The sequence below is a fragment of the Schistocerca americana genome, chromosome 2, assembly GCF_021461395.2.
Source record: "Schistocerca americana isolate TAMUIC-IGC-003095 chromosome 2, iqSchAmer2.1, whole genome shotgun sequence".
Classification (NCBI taxonomy): Eukaryota; Metazoa; Arthropoda; class Insecta; order Orthoptera; family Acrididae; genus Schistocerca; species Schistocerca americana.
In genome coordinates this window covers 236,865,955-236,891,172 of record NC_060120.1, presented here as the reverse complement: position 1 = coordinate 236,891,172, position 25,218 = coordinate 236,865,955, and the positions used below count along the sequence as shown (strand labels likewise).

Sequence of the window (25,218 nt, the reverse complement as noted above, 5' to 3'; positions counted from 1 at the left end):
CTTCTTGATAGATTTACCAACTGTAGTAAACATCATTGCTGTGATGACATGATGGTCATGAATCTCTAGCTCTACACTGACACTGTCAACAAGATCAGGCCTGTTTGTAGCTGCAAGATCTAAAATATTTCCATTGAATGTGGGTTGTCTAACCAGTTGTTCAATGTAGTTTTCAGAAAACACATTCAAAAGTCATCAGGTTACCTTCCACTCCGAAAGCGATTACACTCAGTGACTGTTATATTGACTTGTAAATTATAGATTGCAGCAATCAGTTGTCCTTTTTAAATTTTATTATGCAGATCTAGATTTCAGCTAGAAGCTAGCCATTCTCAATACACTATTATTTTCGCTCAGTGTAAGTCCCTGTTGATCGTGCTTCACCCACAGTTCATTGAATACTAGCCCAAATAGTACCACACAATACTGAAAACACTTACCTCCATACAAAACTGCTGTATACTTTCTAGAATTAATTTAAAGTGGAATCTGGTGAAATTCAGAGTTCAAGTCCGAAATACCCACATATTTTACCTGATGAAATTTGTGTAACAGCTCGTCCATGTTCTTGGGATGGTCATTCTATCTGATAAGAAACTTATTAAGATGTCTAGAGTCCAAAACAACTCTCACTCCACCATTTCTCTTACTTACCACAACTAAAGGGTTATTGTAAGCATTCCTACTTCTCCCAATTACACCCCGTGTTTCCACTTTCTGAATTTCTTTCTCTACATCTTTCCTTTTTGAAAATGGTATATTATACAACTTGAGAAAGAAATGATGATGATCTCTAAGGTAAAGTATGCACTGATAGCCTTTCACCTTCCCTGTTTTTTCACTAAACACATTTCTAAATTCCATAGCAAGTTCCTAAGTTTTCCCTTTTGTATGTCATTAAGAATCATAGCATCCCTCACTTTAGAATCTACAACACTTTCAAAATCCTGATCCTCAGTCTCATCAAAATCTTTATCATCAAACACCTGGCACTCACCTTGGTTCACAATTGTTTGCAAATAGTTACAACTTTTCTCACAGTTTAAATTACAGAAATTAGTTTTCACATTAAGTATTATTTTTAGGTTCCAAAATAAACAATTCTTCAGCATTCCATTCAAAACAAGCCTCAGTTTTCTCTATCCAATCCATATCGAAAATTATATTTTCTTGCAGACTGGGGATCACTAAACAACCATTTTAAAGGTTTTGCCTTTTATACTAAACATTAAAAGTACCTGAGATTTTATCAATTTGCTTTACTTACCTGTAGCTCCTCTTATCTTTACAATGGGCATTTCCACAAAATTCTTACTATACTGGGTTTTTTCTCTGAATTGTTCAGACGTACCACAAATTGGACTACCTGTATCAATCAAACAGTTCCCTTCCCACTGATCAATCTTAATCTAAGAACATCCAAAATCTAAATCATCATCTCTGTTATTAGACACTACATGTAAAAGATCACTTTCAGTTTCATCAAATGCTACATCCACACTGTTTTTGCAGGGTTTTATCAACTTTACTGGTATCATAGCATTACTTCATTACAATTGTTGTTAGGTAAAGAATGAACACACTGAACTGGTTCTGTAGCACAACTAACTTCACTTATTACAGAAGGAACACAAAATATATTACCGTCAAAATTACTTTTTATTACTCAGATCAGCTTTCACTTCATTCCACCAATTCAGACACAAATTTTAACTAACCACAGCTAACTTATTCCAGAGTGCACATTTATCTATGTTATCATCAACCTGGTTCCAAACAAATTTCAAAAGGTTTTCACCTTTTTCTCTAAGCTTACAGATAACTCACATTTACTGTCTGGATCATTACTCTGCATGACATTAATGAAAAACTGCTTTGACTGGACTGGTATTCCATGACTCTCACCTACATCATCATGTACATCACTTACCTTATCTGTATTCACAAATAACTCTGAAACTTCATTATTCTTAAACTCCACAAAAACTTGATACTCATCATCATCATCATCAACAACAACATACTGTTCCAAAATTACTTCATCAGCAACATCATTATCAACACAAGTCTCATTTCCCTCAAAGTCACACACTTCACTTACACTCATTTGCAATATACTACCAGTCTCAGACTTACTAAGCTCAGTCATTTCACAGCTCTCATTCACATCTACATAAAAAATAGCACCTAATTCAATTTAGAGAAAAAACCCAGTATATAATTCAGATCCAATACAGTCATCACCTGTTTTACATATATCAATAACACTGTTTTCTCACAAAGAAATGAAATCATTAGTACACACTACATCAAAAGTCTCATTACTCTCACATTCTGATTTGTGATTAGTATCTACATGACTATAATTAAACACAGTATTCCAAAACCTTTGATCAAAACATAAATGAGAAATCTGATGTTCCTTCTGTTCAACTTCAGATACCTATGCCACATTACTAATACTGTTATTATTGTCTAAATGCAAGTGTAAATTCGGGGGGGGGGGGGGGGGTTCCTGTACTACTTGTGTTTCCTCACCCCAAAATTATGGAACTTCATTGAGGTGGACTGCCTTTTCCCAAATAGTTACCTCTATAACTGTTTTCCCTGTTATATTGCCCATAGTTATCCCCATTGTTGCTATTCTGCTGATGTTCAAAGTTTCTGTGTCTATTACCATTTGACCCTGACAGGAATTACCATTATCTCTGTAGTTGTTATCATTGTGATCTTTATTATTTCGATTGTTATGGTACATGCTTTTTTTTACTGCCCCGTCCAGCCTGTCAACATGTTGTAAAAATTGTTCAAGGCAATCATCAGGTATGTGTATTAAATCCCACTGCAATCTTTCTTGTAATCTCCTCTTTAGTGCATCAATCAAAGTCATTTTGTCAAATGGATTGTCAAAGTGTGTTAGTTGATTCTTACAAAACTGTTTCAGTGTACTATCTCTATTCCTAAAATTTGGAATGTTCAAATATTCACTTTTAATGCTCCCTTGTTCAGCTTCTGACCAAAATTTATTTAAAAAAACGTTTTTGAAACTTTGGTATGTTTCCCACTGACTTAAATTTAGATTTACCCAAGACAGAGCTTCGCCTTCAAAACATCTTTTAACAAATTTTATCTTCTGGTTGTCGCTCAGGCCCAACATAAAACTATCTCTACAGTAGTGTAGAAAATCCACTGGATGTAAATTGTCTGATGGAAAACTTTTGATTGGAATGTTGGACCACGCAATACCATTATTTGCATACAGATCGTTGTGAATGCAATTTTCCTGAACTACTGAATTTTTTTGATCTAAAACATTTACATTAGTTAGTGTACTGTTTTCAACATTTAAAATTTTCTGATCTAAAATACTAAAGTTCTGTTTGATTTTTTCCTCTACTGCCTTCTGTCATTAACATTCTTCTCCTGTTGTGAGGATTGTGCAACTAATTCATTTTCCAAAACAATAAATTCATCTTCTAATGTGTAGACTTTTTCATTCACACTTTTTAATCCATCTGAAAACCCATTTTTAGCTCTGAAACCTGATTTCTATGTTGGTCTGTTTGGTATTGTTTTCAGTTTATATTTCCATTCACTGATCATTGACTGCACTAAATTTGCTATTGCTATCCATCTTCATTTCCTCTAATTTTGCTAAAATCAACAGCAAAATATCAGTTTCCACTGTTTCTTTGCTGACTACACTTTCATTTGGTTCAAACACACTATGTCGTACAGCTTTCACTTCATCACCACTATCCTCATCTCTATCCATTTTCCTAGCAATCACACAAGTCCACCAAGAAAAATTAATTTCACATTGTACTTATCTTTTCTGATGTCCTTCATCGTCACTGTAAATTACTCTTTCAATTCAGCCGGTCCGTCATTGTTGATATTGTCTCATCACTGTTGATCTGACTTTGTTGGGCAGCTCTCAGGTCTTCTTTTGTTACTTGATTGGGACTTCATTAATATATAAACTGCAAATGATACAAATCTTTTTCTTTTCTTCTTATGCAACAGACAATACTTCGTTATCAGTCAACAGATACCGGCTGACACCCACACTTGTAATCTTACCCTCCCACACATTGCTACTAAATTTTCCTTAGTGTATTCATTAGTTTCAAAAGCTTTGAGGGGTGTAAGACATACAAAATACTAACTTATTACTTACCTTCATTTTCTCTTCTTGTTGTTGGCTCCACTTCTTACATCTAGGGGTACATTCTTGCGGTTGAAATTTTGATTTAACATAGTGGGTTCCTGATGACTAAATAACTGATGAAGATTTGCCTGTATATTTCTTGAATTTTATTCTTTGTCACATTATTAAATATCACACCATTCTTACAATTTCCATTTAATATTCCATATTCCGACCTCAGGGAAGATCAGTTTGGATGCCATAGAAATGTTGGAACATGTGAGGCAACACTGACCCTACGACTTATCTTAGAAGAGAGATTAAGGAAAGGCAAACCTACATTTCCAGTGTTGCTAGACTTACAGAGAGCTTTTGAAAATGTTGATTGGAATACCCTCTTTCAAATGCTGAAGGTGGTAGGGGTAAAATACAGGGACCAAAAGGCTATTTACAATTTGTACAGCAACCAGTCGAAGGGCATGAAAGGGAAGCAGTGGTTGGGAAGGGAGTGAGACATGGTTGTAGCCTTTCCTTGATGTTATTCAATCTATATATTGACCACGAAGTAAAGGAAATAAAAGAAAAATTTGGAGTAGGAATTAAAATCCATGGAGAAGAAATAAAAACTTTGAGGTTTGCCAATGACACTGTAATTCCGTCAGAGACAGCAGAGGACCTGGACGAGCAGTTAAACAGAATGGACAGTGTCTTGCATGGAGGATATAAGATGAACATCAACAAAACAAACATCAGGATAATGGAATGTAGACAAATTAAATCAGGCAATGCGGAGGGAATTAGATTAGGAAATGAGACACTTAAAGTAGTTTTGCTATTTGGGGAGCAAAATAACTGATGATAGTTGAAGTAGAGAGGATATAAAATGTAGACTGACTATGGCAAGGAAAGCACTTCTGAAGAAGAGAAGTTTGTTAACATCAAGTATAGATTTAAAGTGTCAGGAAGTCTTTTCTGAAGGTATTTGTGTGGAGTGTAGCCATGTATGGAAGTGAAACATGGACGATAAATAGTTTAGACACAAAGAAAATAGAAGCTTTCAAAATGTGGTGCTACAGAAGAATGCTGAAGATTAGATGGGTAGATCACATAGCTAATGAGGAGGTACTGAACAGAACTGGGGAGAAGAGGAATGTGTGGCACAACTTGACTAGAAGAAGGAATCAGTTGGTAGAACACATTCTGAGGCATCATGGGATCACCAATCTAGTATTGGATGGCAGTGTGGAGAGCAAAAATCGTAGAGGGAGACCAAGAGATGAATACACTAAGCAGATTCAGAAGGATGTAGGTTGCAGTAAGTACTTTGAGATGAAGAAGCTTGCACAGGATAGAGCAGCATGGAGAGCTGCATCAAACCAGTCTCTGGACTGAAGACCACAACAACGACATTCCAAATTACATTGTTAGTGTTGATCATATAAAAATGTCTCTCTCCTTCAGAGGCATTCCCACTACTACTTACATTCTGCAGTACCCACAATATTCCAAAGAGTTTACAAAGCAAAGGAGTTTACATACTTTCTTGACAAAAAAAGAATCATCACCAAGTTATAACATAATATTATAAATGAATCCAGAAATAAAATAAATTTAATAATTTGCGTTAGATTGTGCAATTAATAATATGAATTTTAAGCATGCCAAAAATTCCATAATTTCAAATATTTCTAAAAGAAGAGTAATTTTAATCATTAGTACATATTGATTGTAACAAATTAATTTCTTTTTATATATTTTAGTTTGAAATACAATACATTGTACACAAAATCATATGAAATTCTTTTAGTGAAACAGCTGAGATAATGTTCAACTGTACGAGATTCGAGATTAATCCTGGTATCGGCTACTACTACTACTACAAAAGACAATGCTAGAAGAGGGTGTCCCATTACAGAGTGACAATTCGAAAAGTATGCCTTGAGAATGAACACATGCACCACCTTCATCCACTCCATGATGCTAACTAAACCAAGCAGAGCTGCAACTTTACGAATAAGACTATCCCCACCCTCCTCGGAGCATCTGCCACTCCAGGGTGCCAAATTCAAATATATAAGGAAATTGCTCCACTCCACCCTGTATAAACACAGTACACTTAGCAACTATTGACTTAGACAACTACAAATGTACTATAGCAAGTTAGTGAGGATCAGTGATCACACTCTTTCTACATTTAGGAAAGAAACTAAGTATGTACAGGGTTTCAGGTTCCATTGACAATCAGATGATTAGTGAGTGATCATTTTACCTTAAGTCCTCCCTCCCACCTGTTATGAAGGAGAAAAGATGTTAGAAAGGTAGTATAATAAGCACTATGACTGAAGATCAGAATGGAAAACGTCTCTTAATACTAGACAGTGGCCAGCCATTGTGGCCGAGTGGTTCTAGGCGCTACAGTCTGGAATCCCATGACCGCTATGGTCACAGTTTCGAATCTTGCCTCGGGCATGGGTGTGTGTGATGTCCTTGGGTTAGTTAGGTTTAAGTAGTTCTAAGATTTAGGAGACTGATAACCTCAGATGTTAAGTACCATAGTGCTCAGAGCCATTGCAACCATTTGAACTAGACAGTGTAAAAAATGGAAAAGAGGAAATAGGCAAAACCATTAGCGGTGCTGACAAAATAATTGAAAAGGACAAAGTATATTGAGTAATGTATGTACACTGTATGTGGGACATGCTGAGTGTGTTGGACAGTGATACATTAACTTCCATTCTTGGTACCTAAGATCGTACAATATATCACTTAACAAAACCAGAGAAGGAAAGTTGCTACTCACCATATAGCGGAGATGCTGAGTCACGATAGGCACAACAAAAAGATTCACACAATTATAGCTTTCGGCCATTAAGTCCTTTGTCAGCAGTAGACACACTCTCACACACACTCACACAAACGCAACTTGCACACACGTCTGCAGTCTCAGAGAACTGAAACCACACTGCGAGCAGCAGCACTAGTGCATGATGGAAGTGGTGACTGGGTGGGGGTAAGGAGGAGGCTGGGGCGGGGAGGGGGAGGGATAGTATGATGGGAGTGGCAGACAGTGAAGTGTTGCAGTTTAGACGGAGGGCAGGAGAGAAGGTGCGGAGGGGGGATGGGGTAAGCAGCGGAAAGGAGAGAAAGAAAAAGAAATTAAAAGACTGGGTGTGGTGGTGAAATGACGGCTGTGCACTGCTGGAATGGGAACAGAGAGGGGTCTGGATGGGTGAGGACAGCGACTAACAAGAGTTCAGGCCAGGAGGGTTACAGGAACATAGGATGCACTGCAGGGAAAGTTCCCACCTGCGCTGTTCAGAAAAGCTGGTGTTGGTGGGAAGGATCCATATGGAACCGGCTGTGAAGAAGTCATTGAGATGAGGTATATCATGTTTGGCAGCGTGTTCAGCAACAGGGTGGTCCACTTGTCTTTTGTCCACAGTTTGTCGGTGGCCGTTCATGCAGACAGACAAATTGTTGATTGTCATGCCTACATAGAACACAGCACAGTGGTTGCAGCTTAGCTTGTAAATTACATGACTGCTTTCACAGGTAGCCCTGGCTTTGATGGGATAGGTGATGTTAGTGACCGGATTGGAGTAGGTGGTGGTAGGAGGATGTATGGGACATGTCTTGCATCTAGGTCTATCACAGGGGTATGAGCCATGAGGTAAGGGATTGGGAGCAGGGGTTGTGTAAGGAAGGACGAGTATATTGTGTAGGTTTGGTGGACGGTGGGATACCATGGTAGGAGGGGTGGGAAGGATAGTGGGCAGGACATTTCTCATTTCAGGGCACGATGAGAGGTAATCGAAACCCTGGCGGAGAAAGTAATTCAGTTTCTCCAGTCCCGGATGGTACTGAGTTACGAGGGGAATGCTCCTCTGTGGCCAGACTGTGGGACTTTGGGAGGTGGTGGGAGACTGGAAAGATAAGGCACGGGAGATTTGTCTTTGTACAAGGATGGGAGGATAATTACGGTCAGTGAAGGCTTCAGTGAGACTCTCGGTATATTTTGAGAGGGACTGCTTGTCACTGCAGATGTAACGGCCACGGGTGGCTAGGCTGTACGGAAGGGACATCTTGGTATGTAATGGGTGGCAGCTGTCGAAGTGGAGGTATTGCTGGTGGTTAGTAGGTTTGATATGGACAGAGGTACTGATGTAGCCATCTCTGAGGTCGAAGTCAACACCTAGGAAGGTGGCTTGTTTGGTTGAGTAGGACCACGTGAAGAAAATAGGGGAGAAATTGTTGAGGTTCTGGAGGAATGTGAATAAGGTGTCCTCGTCTTCAATCCAGGTAGCAAAGATGTCATCAATGTATCTGAACCTGGTGAGGGGTTTAGGATTCTGGGTTTTTAGGAAGGATTACTGTAGATGGCCCATGAATAGGTTAGCATAGGATGGTGCCATGCGGGTGCCCATAACCGTACCAAACACTCTGAACATGTCCTTTTTTATTACAGAAAAAGGAGTAGTAATTGTGGGTGAGGATATAGTTGGCCATGGAGACTATAGGAAGCAGGTTGTCGATTTGGAATCCATAGGGCGTCTGGAAAGGTGGTGTTCGATAGCAGTAAGGCCTTGGGCATTAGGAACGTTAGTGTACAGGGAGGTGTCATCAATAGTGACAAGCAGGGCACCATGTGGTAACGGGGAAGGAACTGTGGAGATTTGGTCAAGGAAACGGTTGGTATCTTTTATATAGGAGGATAGGTTCTGGGTAATAGGTTGAAGGTATTGGTCTACGAGAGCAGAGATTCTCTCCGTGGGGTACAGGAACCAGTCACAATGGGGCATCCTGCATGGTTGGGTTTATGGACTTTAGGAAGCATGTAGAAGGTGGGAGTGCGTGGAGTGGTAGGGGTAAGTAGAGAGATGGACTCTGGGGAGAGCTTCTGGGATGGGCCTAAGGATTTGAGTAGTGACTGGAGATCCTGCTGAATTACTGGAATGGGATCACTGTGGCATGGTTTGTAGGTGGAAGTATCTGACAGCTGACGGAGCCCTTCTGCCACATAATCCTTGCTGTTCGAAACCCTGTGCTGCTTTCCTTTGTAACTACTTTCTTTTGCATCGCTATACTCAATGTCCATCCCTCTTTCTTTTCTTTCCAGTGTTTCTCTTATTGCCTTACGAACTGCACTGCTCACTCGACTTATGAGCCACACTGTATCAACCATCTTGGCTGCGCGCAACAGACAGCCTCAAATCCACGCTGATTGTTGGTGCAGCATCTTATATCCTACATTACTCCCGACGACATAATTAAGACTATACCTTCAAACTGATCACATTTCCTGTGTCAGTTCCCGTATTTTTGCATGTTATCTCCAGCACTTTTCCAGTGCCACATGATCTTACATCTCTAACTACGAACCCCTCCCCATCCAACACACTTTATCCATTCTATCCCTGTTTGTACCCACTAAATCCACCTTGTCCAGTCACATCTGCTGTCCCCCTTCATTACACTTATCTGCCCTTAAACCTGCTACCCAAAGTAACATACACATATTTTTAATGATTAGTTATTCTCTACTTTGAACCTTGTGACTTCTCGCCAATTTTCGTGAGTTTTTGCCTTCCACTATCATTGTCTTCCGCAGATTTTATCTTTTTTGTTTCCCCTTGTGCATCCATTTCATCCTTTTCACACTTTTCGCTCGTATTTGGCTGTATTTTTGCGTAATGGCCTTACCATCAAATTACCCGTCTCTGGTTGCCACCCCTCCTTCCACAATGACCTCCACCTGTTCAGATTTCGCCAGTCCTTAGCCCTCACCAACATAGTCCTGCAAAACCGTATCAACCAAGCCCAATCCTCCTTGCAGTACCTTCTCTCCATCCGCAAAATTCTCTTGGTATGTAATCGCAAATTCCTGGAACCCATAACACACATTGAAACTCTTGCCCTGCAGGAACTTGAGCAACAAGCACAACGCCACTTCAAAAAGCTCTCCAGCCTGCTCACTTCCTACTCCCACATTGGAGTACCACTGTCCACCACTTCCACAACAACCTCCAAACCTCCCCCATGCCACCTCATAGCTGAGGAACCCTGTCTCGCAGACCTACTACACTTACCTCACCCTCCAAAACTCCTTCCCACCATCACAGAGAACCCAGGCCCTAAACAGACCTGCAACACAGTTATGAACCATTCCTCCAGAAGCCTTAGTCCCACAGAAATATCAGTCCTTTCCAAAGGCCTCATCTTTTGCCCCACTCCCAAATTCAACCATGCAAGACTAGTTAGAACCCTCTCTCCTTCTCCCAGTCCCTACAGTGGAAACACTTTTTCGCCAACAACCAGACGAATCAGACTCAACCAAAGCCCAATATTGAACCTTGCCTAACTCAGTTGACTCCTCCATCCAACTGTGATCCACCCTCACTGCCTCCAAACCAACCCCTGTTAACTTTCCAGAATTTCTTAACCTCGAACCTTGCCTCACCATCATTCCCCAAATCCCTAAACATGCAAACTAACCTTACATCCACAGAAAGACCCACAGTCCACCAACTAAAAACTGATCCCGACCTTATAATCCTACCTGCAGACAAAGGCTCCACCACCTTTGTTATGAACCGGAAGGATTACGTGGCAGAAGGACTCCATCAGCTGTCAGATACTTCCACCTACAAACCATGCCACAGTGATCCCATTCCAGTAATCCAGCAGGATCTCCAGTCACTACTCAAATCCTTAGGCCCACCCCAGAAAATCTCCCCAGAGTCCATCTCTCTACTTACCCCTACCACTCCACGCACTCCCACCTTCTACATGCTTCCTAAAGTCCATAAACCCAACCACCCAGGATGCCCCATTGTGGCCAGTTCCTGTGCTCCCATGGAGAGAATCTCTGCTCTCGTAGACCAACACCTTCAACCTATTACCCGAAACCTATCCTCCTATATAAAAGATACCAACCATTTCCTCAGCCGACTCTCCAGAGTTCCTATCCCTTTACCACACGGTGCCCTGCTTGTCACTATTGATGACACCTCCCTGTACACTAACATTCCTAATGCCCATGGCCTTACTGCTATCGAACACTACCTTTACAGACGCCCTATGGATTCCAAACCAACAACCTCCTTCCTAGTCTCCATGACCAACTATATCCTCACCCACAATTACTTCTCCTTTGAAAGCATTACCTACAAACAAATCCACGGTACGGCTATGGGCACCCGCATGGCACCATCCTATGCTAAACTATCCATGGGCCATCTAGAGGAATTGTTCCTAAAAACCCAGAATCCTGAACCCCTCACGTGGTTCAGATTCATTGATGTAATCTTTGCTATCTCGATTGAAGTCGAGGACACCTTATTCACATTCCTCCAGAACCTCAACAACTTCTCTCCCATTTGCTTCACGTGGTCCTACTCAACCGAACAAGCCACCTACCTAGATGTTGACTTCGACCTCAGAGACGGCTACATCAATACCTCTGTCAATATCAAACATACTAACCACCAGCAATACCTCCACTTCGACAGCTGCCACCCATTCCATACCAAGATGTCCCTCCCGTACAGCCTAGCCACCCGTGCATCTGCAGTGACGAGCAGCCCCTCTCAAAATATACAAAGGTCTCACTGAAGCCTTCACTGACCGTAATTATCCTCCCATCCTTGTACAAAGACAAATCTCCCGTGCCTTATCTTTCCAGTCTTCCACCACCTCCCAAAATCCCACAGAGGATCATTCCCATCATAACTCAGTACCATCCGGGACTGGAGCAACTGAATTATATTCCAATTACCTCTCACCGTTCCCTGAAATGAGATATGTCCTGCCCACTATCCTTCCCACCTCTCCTACCATGGTATTCTGCTGTCCACCGAACCTACACAATATACTTGTCAATCCTTACACAACCCCTGCTCCCAATCCCTTACCTCATGGCTCATACCCCTGTTATAGACCTAGGTGCTAAACCTGTCTCATACATCCTCCTACCACCACCTACTCCAGTGTGGACACTAACATCACCTATTCTAATCAAAGCCAGGGCTACCTGTGAAAGCAGTCTTGTGATTTACAAGGTAAGCTGCAACCACTGTGCTGCATTCTATGTAGGCATGACAACCAACAAGCTGTCTGTCTGCACGAGCGGCCACCGACAAAATGTGGCCAAAAAACAAGTGGACCACCCTGTTGCTGAACACGCTGCCAAACATGATATCCCTCATCTCAATGACTGCTTCACAGCCTGTGCCATATGGATCCTTCCCACCAACACCAGCTTTTCTGAATTGCGCAGGTGGGAACTCTCCCTGCAATACATCCTACATTCCCTTAACCCTCCTGGCCTCAACCTTCGTTAATCACTGTCCTCACCCATCCAGACCCCTTCCTGTTCCCATTCCAGCAGTACACAGCCATCATTTCACCGCCACACCCAGTCTTTTAATTTCTTTCTCTCCTTTCTGCTACTTACCCCATCCCCCCCTCCGCACCTTCTCTCCTGCCCTTCATCTAAACTGCAACACTTCACTGTCTGCCACTCCCATCATACTATCCCTCCCTCTTCCCACCCCAGCCTCCTCCTTACCCCCACCAAGTCACCACTCTCATCATGCACTAGTGCTGCTTCTCGCAGTGTGATTTCAGTTCTCTGAGACTGCAGATGTGTGTGCAAGTTGCATTTGTGTGAGTGTGTGTGTGCGCGTGTGTCTACTGCTGACAAAGGCCTTAATGGCCAAAAGCTATAATTGTGTGAATCTTTTTGTTATGCCTATCGTGACTCAGCATCTCCGCTATATGCTGAATAGCAACTTTCCTTCTCTGGTATTGTTACTTTCCATCCTGGATTTTCCATTGTTTAATATATCACTTAACTTATTTATTAGAACAATTTGTGGTGTCACCGCCAGACACCACACTTGCTAGGTGGTAGCTTTAAATCGGCTGCGGTCCATTAGTAAATGTCGGACCCACGTGGCGCCACTGTTAGTAATCGCAGACCGAGCGCCACCACACGGCAGGTCTTGAGAGACTTACTAGCACTCGCCCCAGTTGTACGGACGACTTAGCTAGCGATGCAACACTGACGAAGCCTCGCTTATTTGCAGAGAAGATAGTTAGCATGGCCTTCAGCTAAGTCAGTTGCTACGACCTAGCAAGGCGCCAATTATCCTTTGCTAGGTATCTAATGAAGCATGTACAGTAACAAGACCAATGTTCACCAATTGTGGATTAAAGTTAAGTATTCCAGCAGCTACGTACTTTTCTTTATAGCATTCATTACGTATCCTGTTTCAGACCTCACGCCATCCTGCGTGAGCTTATAGCGTGCATTTCGGCCTTCTCTAGCTATATAACAAGTGGCGACGAGGCTTCAAAGAGGATTTCGCGTTCGTCTTGCTCTAATTTATTTGTGTCATGGCTTCGCCACAATCTCCAGATGTACTGTCCGAATTTTATCGCTTGCAGAATCAGCAGACGCAGGCGTTATTGGATGCCCTTGGACAGCTCGTCCAGGGTCAACGTGCAATGCAAACCGATGCGGCAGCCGCCGCTTCACCAATATCGCAGCCACAACATGCTGTTGCACCCCAGTTTCGACCGTATGATGCGGCAATGGAAAGCTGGACGGAGTGGTCACACCAATTTGGATTTCATCTCGCCGCCTACAGAATTCAAGGTAACGAGTGGCAGCCTCACTTATTGTCTTGTGTAGGCATCCAGACGTACCGTGTGATAGTGAAATTATTTCCCCACCGCGACGTAGCAACTTTGTCCTATGAAGAAATTTTGTCTGCTTTAGATGCCTATTTAAAGGAATCAGTTAATGTAGTTGCAAAAAGGTATACGTTCTTTCGTACAAAACGTACGGCTGGTCAAACTAATCGGGAGTGGGTTGCAACTTTGCAAGGCCTTACTAGGGATTGTGCTTTTGAGTGTGAATGTGGACTCCCTTATTCAGATACTATGGTACGTGATGCAATTGCACAGAACGTTTCCGATGTTCGTATATGGGAGCAAATTTTGAAACTAGTCAATCCCTCCCTTCAACAAGTGATAGACGTATTGGATAGGCAAGACACACTTGACTTTGCTCAGGAATCATTTGAAACTTCGCCAGCTGTGTGTCACATTAACCGGCCCGCCGGGCGAGCTGCACGGAACTGTAAACAGCCCTCGCGCACGTCCGCGCAGCCACGTGTCCCGCGCCAGCAAGCAAATGCAGTGAAATCATGCCCGCGGTGTGCTACTAGACATTCGCGTGAGGATTGCCCGTCACGCCAAGCTATTTGCTTTTTCTGTAATAAAAAAGGACATGTTCAGAGTGTTTGCCAGAAAAAGCTCAGAATGGACACTAAAAACCATTCCAGGCCCTTTGCTTCGCGCTGCAAGAATACTCAGGCTCGTGAACCTTCCCCCATGGAAATTCATGTACTTAATTCCATTCCGCCCAGTGCTAATCTCTCTAACAGTGACTGTGTTCGTCCCACAAAAAGTGTGCGTCGACGTCGCCGGAAATCACGTCAATTAGCAAGTGATTCTGTACCAGTGTCTGTTCAAATTGCACGAGACAGTCGCTCTTGTCGTCAGCAGGACAATAAACTTTTTGTAGACTTGGACATAAATGGCAACGTGATACCATTCCAGCTCGATACCGGAGCTGCAGTTTCACTGATCAATAAAGACACGTACAAACAACTGGGCAAACCTCCGTTGCGTGCCGCAAATGTTACGCTACCTACATATCCAGGACAGCATCTCCCTGTGTTAGGACAGTGCAGCCTTCTTGCAACATACAAGGGACAAACAAAACTTGTGTCATTTTACGTCCTTCGTTCTTCTTCTGCTGTGAACTTGTTTGGTTTAGATTTATTTCAGTTGTTTAACTTGTCAATAGTCAATCAGGTCCTATCAGTGAACCAGACTGTGCCTTCAGCCAGTGTTTCTCGTCTATGTGAAGAATTTGCAGACGTTTTTGCACCGGGCCTTGGTTGCGCTAAGAACTATGAAGCACATTTGGAACTGAAAGTACACGCGCAACCGAAATTTTTCAGAGCGCGCAATGTTCCCCACGCATTGCGTGATGAGGTCGCAAGAACCTTACACGATTTGGAATCACAAGGTGTGATTGAACGTGTGCAGACTATTGTTTCCAACAATGGCCCACAATTCATGTCCGCAGAATTTCAGTCCTTCTGCAAGGCCAATGGTATTCAACATCAGACATCCACGCCGTTTTCGCCTCAGTCAAACGGTGCCGCTGAACGACTGGTCCGGACTTTCAAGTCACAGATGTTGAAGTTGAAAGAGTCGCATTCTCGGGAGGACGCGTTATTGCTCTTTTTGTTTTCGTATCGCTCTCAGCCCCGAGATGGTCGCTCGCTGGCTGAGTTGCTCCACGGTCGTCCTCATCGAACCTTGATGTCTTTGCTGCATCCGCCGCATCAGGTTCCTGTGCAGCGGCAGCCACCTGCTTTTGCTCCAGGCGACGTTGTATACTATCGCAACTATCGAGGTTCACGGCGTTGGCTTGCGGGGTGCATTCTTTGCTGCCTCGGCTGCGCTATGTATCTGGTTTTGGGGGCCTCTGGTGAGATGCGTTGGCATCTAAATCAGCTGCGCCTCTGTCGTCACACAGGTTCTGCCGCTCCCCGTCTGCTTTCAGCGACGGTGCCGTCCGGTCAGCGCCCTGGGGACCCATCTACTGGCTCGCCTCATCCCCAGGTGTTACCGACGCTTCCTTCCATTTTGCCCCATGGCGTCGCGCCGGCGCCGCCCGCAGTGGACGCGTCGCTGCAACCGCCGGGCGCCTCCCTGGGTCATGTGCCTCCGATCGCTTCCCGTGACCAGATGTCCTCCGCCATGGACCTCTTGCCCACTCCGGACCACATGGCATCTTCACGCGTCGGGTACCCTGACGCAATGGAGGTCGACCCTTTGGCCCCTCCTGTCTCTTTACGGGCGCATACACCGCATGTTGACGTGCACCCTGGACTAGGTTTTCAGGCATTTCCTAGCTCCCCTCGGACCGAATGGCAGGGTGCGGGTGGCACAGCCTTGCCTGTTGTTAGGCTTCCCACCTCATCGCATACGTCAACATGGGGTCCTTCCCACGGCAGGCGGAAGCCTTATACTACAACCGTTTGCCGATTTGCGGGGGAGGAATGTGGTGTCACCGCCAGACACCACACTTGCTAGGTGGTAGCTTTAAATCGGCCGCGGTCCATTAGTACATGTCGGACCCGCGTGTCGCCACTGTCAGTGATCGCAGACCGAGCGCCACCACACGGCAGGTCTCAAGAGACTTACTAGCACTCGCCCCAGTTGTATGGACGACTTAGCTAGCGATGCAACACTGACGAAGCCTCGCTTATTTGCAGAGAAGATAGTTAGCATGGCCTTCAGCTAAGTCAGTTGCTACGACCTAGCAAGGCGCCAATTATCCTTTGCTAGGTATCTAATGAAGCATGTACAGTAACAAGACCAATGTTCACCAATTGTGGATTAAAGTTAAGTATTCCAGCAGCTACGTACTTTTCTTTATAGCATTCATTACGTATCCTGTTTCAGACCTCACGCCATCCTGCGTGAGCTTATAGCGTGCATTTTGGCCTTCTCTAGCTATATAACACAATTACTTGTTAAAGGTACTAGCTTTTTACCTGTTAAAGCATTATGTTTGAAAACAAATGACCCTATGACATACAGTATGTGTTACCCTCAGAGGTCGGAAAGATATCAGCCTGCTACAAATAACAACGAGGGCAATTTTTCTGGTGTGGTATAATCATGAAATTTATAAGTACCCTGTGGTGAAGATGAAGTAACTCATTTTATTCACAATCATAATCTGCAGATCCCACCCAGCTGGAGAATATAACAATTATTTGTGCAGAACTAAAGAAATATGCCCATGGAAATTAGCAGCTTAGCTTTTATTAATAACTGTTATTAAAGATAGGCAGAGCAACTTATATCAACATTTATGAAAAATGCAAGAAACAATGGTCCAAAAGTATGGTCAGCAACTGTATTTCTGTTGACACTTTGTGGGGTTTTGTGCAAATTTTGTGTGTGTGTAGGGTGGTGGGAGGGGTGTTGTGATTTGGAGGGGGGAGGGGGCGGGAGAAGGTATTGTCCAGCAACATATCCAGGTCCTCTTTGACACCATGACACAACATTTATAGGCTCTGAGTGCAGCATGTGGAATCTGAATCCTTAAAATCAGTGCTCATGTACAATTCTGTGTTCCTAATCATTTGTGTACCATCATTTATCTAATTTTTAGTATAATAATTATGATACCAGAAATTACTGTGTGAAATGCAAACAAGAAAGAGTTAAGATAACCACTCTCCATACAGTAGACGTACTGAGCAGCAGACAAGTACCATAAACAAGACTGGACAGACAGGTAAGATTTCAGACAACATACTTCTTCAGAGCATAGGGAGGAAGAGCTACGTTGTTCTGACACTTGTGATACGAGTAGGGCGAGAGGTTAAGCAAGGAGCAACAGAGCTGGGTAGGGAGCAGCACCAAGAGAAAAGGGATTGAGGTGTGGCACCAGTGTCTTCTCCCTGGTGCAGCAGCAAAAGTTACATGTACTACATAATGACATTTGAAGGTGGATTCATTGAATCTGAGCACAATGTGTTCAGCAGAATGCCCTGTCAATAAGTAGTTAACTACTTCTTGGCCAGAGTTTCGGTAGTGGTAATTCATTTGCTCTATCAGCTGTTTTGTAGTCATGCTCACATATAAGGGATGTTTGAGTAGAGCTAACACACAACATGGCTCAGTGTCTGATTAGGTAAAAATTGTCTGTGAAAGGGCTGGAATAGGATGTGCTGCCTGGGTGAATGGGACAGGTCTTGCACCTCGATCTTATACAGGACTATGATACATATGGCATGGAGTTGGAAGTATGGTGCATCCAAATAGACCAGGATATTCTGTAGATTGGTTGGGCACCAGAATATCAGTTGGACACCAGAATACCATTTTGAGGGCATAAAGAGACCAAAAGAAGTTATGACAGACCAGTCTGGCAAATCGGTGGGCTTACATGTGGTATAAGGATGCACCAGAATAGTTCATAGATTGTGTGGGCAGTGGAATTTTGTGAATCATATTTCATGGCATGGTGAAAGCAAATTCTAGGCTTGGCAAAGGATGTGGTTAACCTGTTCCAGTCCAAAGTGGTATTTGGTAATAAAAGTGGTCCTCTGTAGGTGGGCAGGGAGAAAATAGAGTGCATATTTGTTTATGAAATGTTCGGAGGAAGGGGGGGGGGGGGGGGGGGGGAGAGGGAAGCAGGTGTAGCATTTGTTGCTAAGTCCTTAGCAAGACCATGAAACATTCTGGGCGAGGGGGATGGTCATCACTGCACACATGCCATCTGTAGGTGGCTATAGTTTGTCACTTGTATAAGAACTGCAGTGATGGGTTTGGGATCAGCATAACATTGGGAGAGCTCAATGGCAACAAAACTAAATGTGTGAGAGATACTAGAGAATAGGGAGGTGGTGTCAACAGTGACAAGCAAGAAGCAAGGTGGTGATGGTACACAGGAAATTCTGGAAGTAGTTGGTGTCTTTGGTGTACTAAGTTAAGCTGCGTGCATTGGGTGGGCAGTGTTATCAACATGGGCCAAGATCCTTTCCATACGATCACTGTAACTAAATCCCAATTAAAATTACTTCATGCATTGTAGCTGGTTCCCTCCAATCACAGTGCTCAACGTTATGCCCGCCCGAACTGTTCGCTGTTGCCAAACTGCCACAACAATTAGTTCACTTCCAATTCCTCATCCGGCTTTCTTTCTTGATGTGTTTGAATCACAAATCATGGGTCTGGCCCTTATGTTTCGTATTTCATCACACATAATGTCATGCACCTCACTGTGGTTTCCAGAGTATACATGTAGATGTAGATATCCACTTCAAAAACGAAGTTCAAACACACATGCAACAATGCTAATGAAATACACTCTTTTCATAAACAGCACTAACCAGACACTACTGGATCTTTTTGCACAAGATATGATTCAGAGTCAATTATACATTTTTTTTTTATAATCACAGAGATCAGCTTACATTAGGTTATCCTCATACAACATCGCATCAAACCAAATGTTTGAAGGCTGACAATTAATTTCTGTGGGTGGGACACCAGACTCATAAATACAACAGCATTTGCAGAATAATGGTGCAATGTAGTGCTTAGCGTATAAACCTGACGTGCAGAACGTTGAAAGCTCGAATCTCATCAAATGCAGTGAATTTTTTTTAAATTTAAATTTTTATTTTTTTTCTAATCTAATCAAAAGACTTTGATTATTCTTTTCATTCAGTTAATTGGTTTAAATGTAATTTTTCTTATTTCTAATGTTTTTCCATGTCATTTTCATCATATTGACTTTCTCATTTGCTCTTATTTTTATTTCTATCATTCTTTTTTCATCTGGAATCTGCTTGTGTCACCTATAATCTGCAGCTAAGTGCCAGCCAGGACTGCTCATTGGTTGGCAATGCAGCATCCTGTGAAGCCTGCATGAGGATAGTTTCAAGTAACCAATGACAGTAAGAAATTTGTTTGCTTTTATGGCTAAAATTAAAACATTGCTGTGGAAGATGGAACAAACATATTCTGAAACTTTTCTGCATCAAGTCTGCTAATGCCTGGAACAAAATGATCATGATTACATTTCTGCCACAGACTGCTGACTGCCATTTGCTTGGATACATTGCACATCAAGAGGTTGTGGTTGGGTTAGGACATGAGTGCTACAAAATCCATCATCTGCCACAATTCAGTCTCACTTAAAATCAGCTGTCAACAGAGCATCTCCAATTTCTATCATACCTTGTGGCAGCCACTTCCAACATTGCTCTGCATTTCACATTAACAGCCTGTGTGAAGTGACCTGCCTTTTAGTGTGTTGCCTATAACCAAGCATTAGCTGGCAGCAGATGAGGCAACACTATAGTGGCAAGTGTCAGACAAACTATCAAGTAATTTTGATTGGATTATATGTAGAAATAGACATTTTAGTGGTTAGGTTAGTAAATTTTAAGAACCACACAGAAGAGGTATTGCAGCGGGTGACTGGGGCGGGGATGAAGATGTATTTGGGAGGAAATGTGCTCTGGTGAAATGAGGATATGAGTGAACTGAAGGTCATAATGGACTTCTGCAATAAGATCACTTGTCTCAAGGCTTAGCTACAAGTTTTATCTTACATTTGCACTTGTCTACTAAAGTTTTATCTTACATTTGCACTTGTCTACTACTCAACACCTCAGCTACACAGCTCAGCTAACTTTAATCTTTCCATTTCCTTTTAATTCTTATTATGAAGTTCTTCAATTTAATCAAACATATTCTTCTTGGTGTTGCAATTTTCACAGACACTACTATATTGCACCTCCAGTTTGCATGCTTCAATGAAGTCAAGGGCTATGCCGATGGTAGCGTAGCTACCAGCAGGGCCACCCAAGTCGGATAGGCCTTGACTTCCAGTTGCACAAAACATATTTATTGTCACAACTTACTTTCACCCTATGCCATTTTCAAATGATCAGTATATTGCATTTGCCTCCCTTCGTACACAACTGGTATCATGGAGACCCAGCAAGCACTCAGGGTGTCATGGTACAACCAGGAAATATTGCAGTTATATTTGCTTTCTCTGCTAAGAACCTAAGCAGCATATTGCTCTCTCATAGAACACAGTCATTTCTAGAGTGTCTTTGTGGAAATAAGAGATTGCTACGCATCACATAGGAATGGCACTGAGTTGCAGACAGCCACTATGAAAAAGACTGTTAGAAATGTTCAGCTTTTGAATAACGTCCTTTATTAGAAGCAGAAAACACACAAACATTCATACGTGGACAACTCATACAAACATGGCCACAGTCCGGGCACTAAAGCCTGACTGTAACTGTGTCTGAGGTGAGCAGCAGTCTAAATGAAATAGCTAATGGGGGTATGGAAAACACATGGGGCAATAGCATGGTAGAAGTGGAGGAAGATGCTAGTGCTCCCTGTGGGAGAGTGCAGGGATGAGGGACGTGGTGAGCGGGGAATGGGATAGGCAGGAGGAGGACAGGGGCTAGCAAAGATTCCCGTAATGACCCCCTCCCCCTCCCCCCCCCCCCAGTCCCACCACACCCCTGTGTGTTTTCTGCATCTGAAACTGAACATTTGTAGTATTCTTTTTCATTGCCCCTGTCTAACTCAATGCCTCCTCTATATGGTGGGTAGTATGCTATTCTTCCCATACTGATACTGTTGTTATTCCTCCATGGACTTTCCATTGCTAGACTCTCTTTTATGAGTTAAAAGAGCGATCAGTCATCTTGGAGTATACATAATGATGATGTCTGCTTCTACTTGATTATCTTCAGTTACATTGCACCACTTTGACTATGGAAGATGTTTAAATAATGTATGTAGTCCTGTTTACAAATAAAGCTTTTGGAAGAACATAAGTACACATTTTATCACAGACTGTATTTACATACAAAATGTAACATATAATTTCTACTCTTTATTTATCTTTTCTCATTCCCTTTTTCATCTCATGAGGATAGATTCCTGTCCTGTAGACAGTATACAGAACTTAATTTCTACAGTATAAACATAAACAAAATCTATAATTTGGTTTATCACACCTCATCACATTTAATGATACACACCCTTAGTCTGTGATGCTTGCTAAAGAGCTGCATATGTGGGCGGTAGTTCCTTTTTTCTCAGTTCTGTGTAGCTCTTATCTTCCTGCAATGACAGAGACTTAACAACTCACATAGTGTCTCATAAAATACTGATTATTTTATACATGAAAAAGGAACTTTATGAAATTCAGATAAGTCAGTTACTCACTCTCCAAAATTAGACGATGGGTACTGTCTTTGTAATCAGGATCATCACTTTCAGTCATTAATAACAGATACATAGTATCTGTTTCAGAAAATATAAACAGGATATACCAATCTTCCAGTGCATAAGTGTTTGAGTAGCTGACTCCACTGCACAGGTGGTGGACGTTGCAGCGAATCAGGAACACCGCGAACTACCGTTGACCACCAAGAACCTATTACTGGTTCAACAGCAAGATAGAGAGGACCATTTCCAGATATTTCTGTACATACTGAAACCTGCACGGAGCCTGAAATTTAAAAAATTAAATAAAATAAAACTAAAATAAAAAACATATCAATTATCATTTAACACTGTGAAAACTACTTGTTATACATAAAATGTTCAACACCACTGTAAATCCATACATACAACAGAGGCAGAAAGTTAATTTGCTGTGGTTCATTCATTAATTCATTCATGTACACAGAGCCTTCGGTAATGTGGAATGAGTCTTGTTATACATAACCACACAGAGACAATTGCTGATGACTACTTCTGTAAAATATACTAATAACAAATTATTACTAATGCTAACCTACACACACGGATAATTATGGGAACTACTTCCAAATTAATTTATATAATTATACTAGCAGAAAAATGGCTCCTTTGAAAACAGTTGTGCCCCTCTACCTCACTACTCAGCTGCTGCTTTTATCTAATACTTCAAACAAAGCTTTTACATAACTTTATGCAGACCGCTATCAACCATCTATATACTAAAAAGACAATCTCTAGTACAAATATCAGTGATATGCAGAGTCCAAATATTTTGATAATTTGTCTCAGGAATGACAATCTAGTCTTTTTTTCTTTGGTTTTTAGTATTTGAAGATTTTTTGTTTCATGCCTGATGTCTACCAGCACCCTTTTGTAGCAAAGTACATAACTCTAAGCCTCAGAGAGGGATGCACAATCAACATTAGAATTATTTCTACTTCTTGTAGTCCGTTTGTGAATTTCAGAGTCCCTAAATTCACTCTTGTTATTAACTATAAATACCATTAGAGATTACCTGTATTGACACACAAGTGTAAGACTCAGGTCGCCGAAGAGGTTTCTGCAAGATGTTCATTTATCAACTTTCTACTGCACATTCTGTAGAATAAATACTTTTTTCATTATGCTGCATTATCCCCAAAGATTATGCATAGGAGAGTACCAGATGGAAGTGCACAAAATATGCTATCAGGTCTGTCTGCTGGTCACCACACTGAGAGATACCTTGTTCATACACTGGTGTTACTTCAGATCATTATCCTTCTGGATGGCCATGCACTTCACACCCTGAACCTCGTCCAGTGTATTCTTACTGATCTCTGCTTTTGGTAAGTTATATTGATTTGTTCATAACAGCATAATACAAGTTTTTTAAAATTATGAGACAGTATTCCTGGCCAGTGCTTATCTTCAAGAGAGAAATATTTCTTACTGTCAATAAATACATATAAAAGTTATATATAAAAACAAAGATGAGGTGACTTACCGAACAAAAGCGCTGGCAGGTCGATAGACACACAAACAAACACAAACATACACACAAAATTCAAGCTTTCGCAACAAACTGTTGCCTCATCAGGAAAGAGGGAAGGAGAGGGGAAGAGGAAAGGAAGTGGGTTTTAAGGGAGAGGGTAAGGAGTCATTCCAATCCCGGGAGTGGAAAGACTTACCTTAGGGGGAAAAAAGGACAGGTATACACTCGCACACACGCACATATCCATCCACACATACAGACACAAGCAGACATATTTAAATGTGTGTATGTTTGTGTTTGTTTGTGTGTCTATCGACCTGCCAGCGCTTTTGTTCGGTAAGTCACCTCATCTTTGTTTTTATATATAATTTTTCCCACGTGGAATGTTTCCTTCCATTATATTGAATACATATAAAAGTATCTATACAGGGTGTATCATAATTAATAGTGTAAATGCATACAGTTGAAAGTACATGATATTAGAAGCAAAAAAGTCTCAGTAAACATAGGGTTGAAAATGCGTACCTTAAAAGCTACGAGCAACTTTTCATCTGCGATATTGTGAAGCAAATCTCTTCTACTGCAAGCTCTTTGGTTTCCATATTTTGAGAAGTGGTGATATGGACCAAAACAAGAAAAAATGTCCAGTAAACATGTGCTCTAAAATGCATACCTTAAACGTTATGAGCACTTGTTCATTAGAAGAGTTGTGCTCCAAAGTACTGAAGATGAACAAGTGCTCATAGCTCCTAAGGCATCCATTTTAGAGCACATGTTTACTGGACATTTTTTTTTGTTTTGGTCCATATTACCACTTCCAAAAATATGGAAAGCAAAAGAGCTTGGAGTAGAAGAGATTTGCTTCAAAGTTGTTGTTGTTGTTGTTGTTGTTGTGGTCTTCAGTCCTGAGACTGATTTGATGCAGCTCTCCACACTACTCTATCCTGTGCAAGCTTCTTCATCTCCCAGTACCTACTGCAACCTACATCCTTCTGAATCTGCTTGGTGTATTCATCTCTTGGTCTCCCTCTACAATTTTTACTCTCTACGCTGCCCTCCTATGCTAAACTGGTGATCCCTTGATGCCTCAGAACATGTCCTACCAATTGATCCCTTCTTCTAGTCAAGTTGTGCCACAAACTTCTCTTCTCCCCAATCCTATTCAATACCTCCTCATTAGTTATGTGATCTACCCATCTAATCTTCAGCATTCTTCTGTAGCACCACATTTCGAAAGCTTCTGTTCTCTTCTTGTCCAAACTATTTATAGTCCATGTTTCACTTCCATACATGGCTACACTCCATACAAATACTTTCAGAAACACTTCCTGACATTTGCTTCAAAGTATCGAAGATGAAAAACTGCTTGTGGTTTTTAAGGTATGCATTTTTGACCCTATGTTTACTGAGACTTTTTTGCTTCTAGTTTTGTGCACTTTCAACTGTATGCATTTACACCATTGATTATGATACACCCTGTATATGTCTATCGGCACATTCAGTACTGCGCCTTGTTATGGTAAGTTCTGACAAGCAATTCTGTGTTGTACTTTTTTGGAGTGAAATTTCTATTTGATACAAATAACATGAACTGCTGTAAAATTACAGATAAAGCTGTTGGTTATGAACCAGTTATGCATTTTTTTTTCACTGTTCTCCTGGGTGTTTCTACGTCTAAATCTCC

At 41.9% G+C, this 25,218-nt stretch overlaps 1 protein-coding gene across 4 annotated transcripts in view; it reads right to left on the bottom strand.

Moving 5' to 3' along the window:
* Positions 1-25,218, bottom strand: part of LOC124589075 (phosphatidylinositol N-acetylglucosaminyltransferase subunit Q) — a 103,394-nt gene that overhangs the window by 12,769 nt on the left and 65,407 nt on the right. For 3 of the 4 annotated variants that reach the window (XM_047131527.1, XM_047131526.1, XM_047131528.1), the window contains exons 6-7: positions 22,022-22,307; positions 21,835-21,916 (exon numbers count right to left, since the gene is read on the bottom strand). In XM_047131527.1, the coding sequence (XP_046987483.1) occupies positions 22,105-22,307 (203 nt within the window). In that variant the 3' untranslated portion in view covers positions 21,835-21,916; positions 22,022-22,104. Of the gene's footprint in view, positions 1-21,666; positions 21,917-22,021; positions 22,308-25,218 lie in introns of those variants that run through there. The other variant, XM_047131525.1, reaches the window with a different exon arrangement.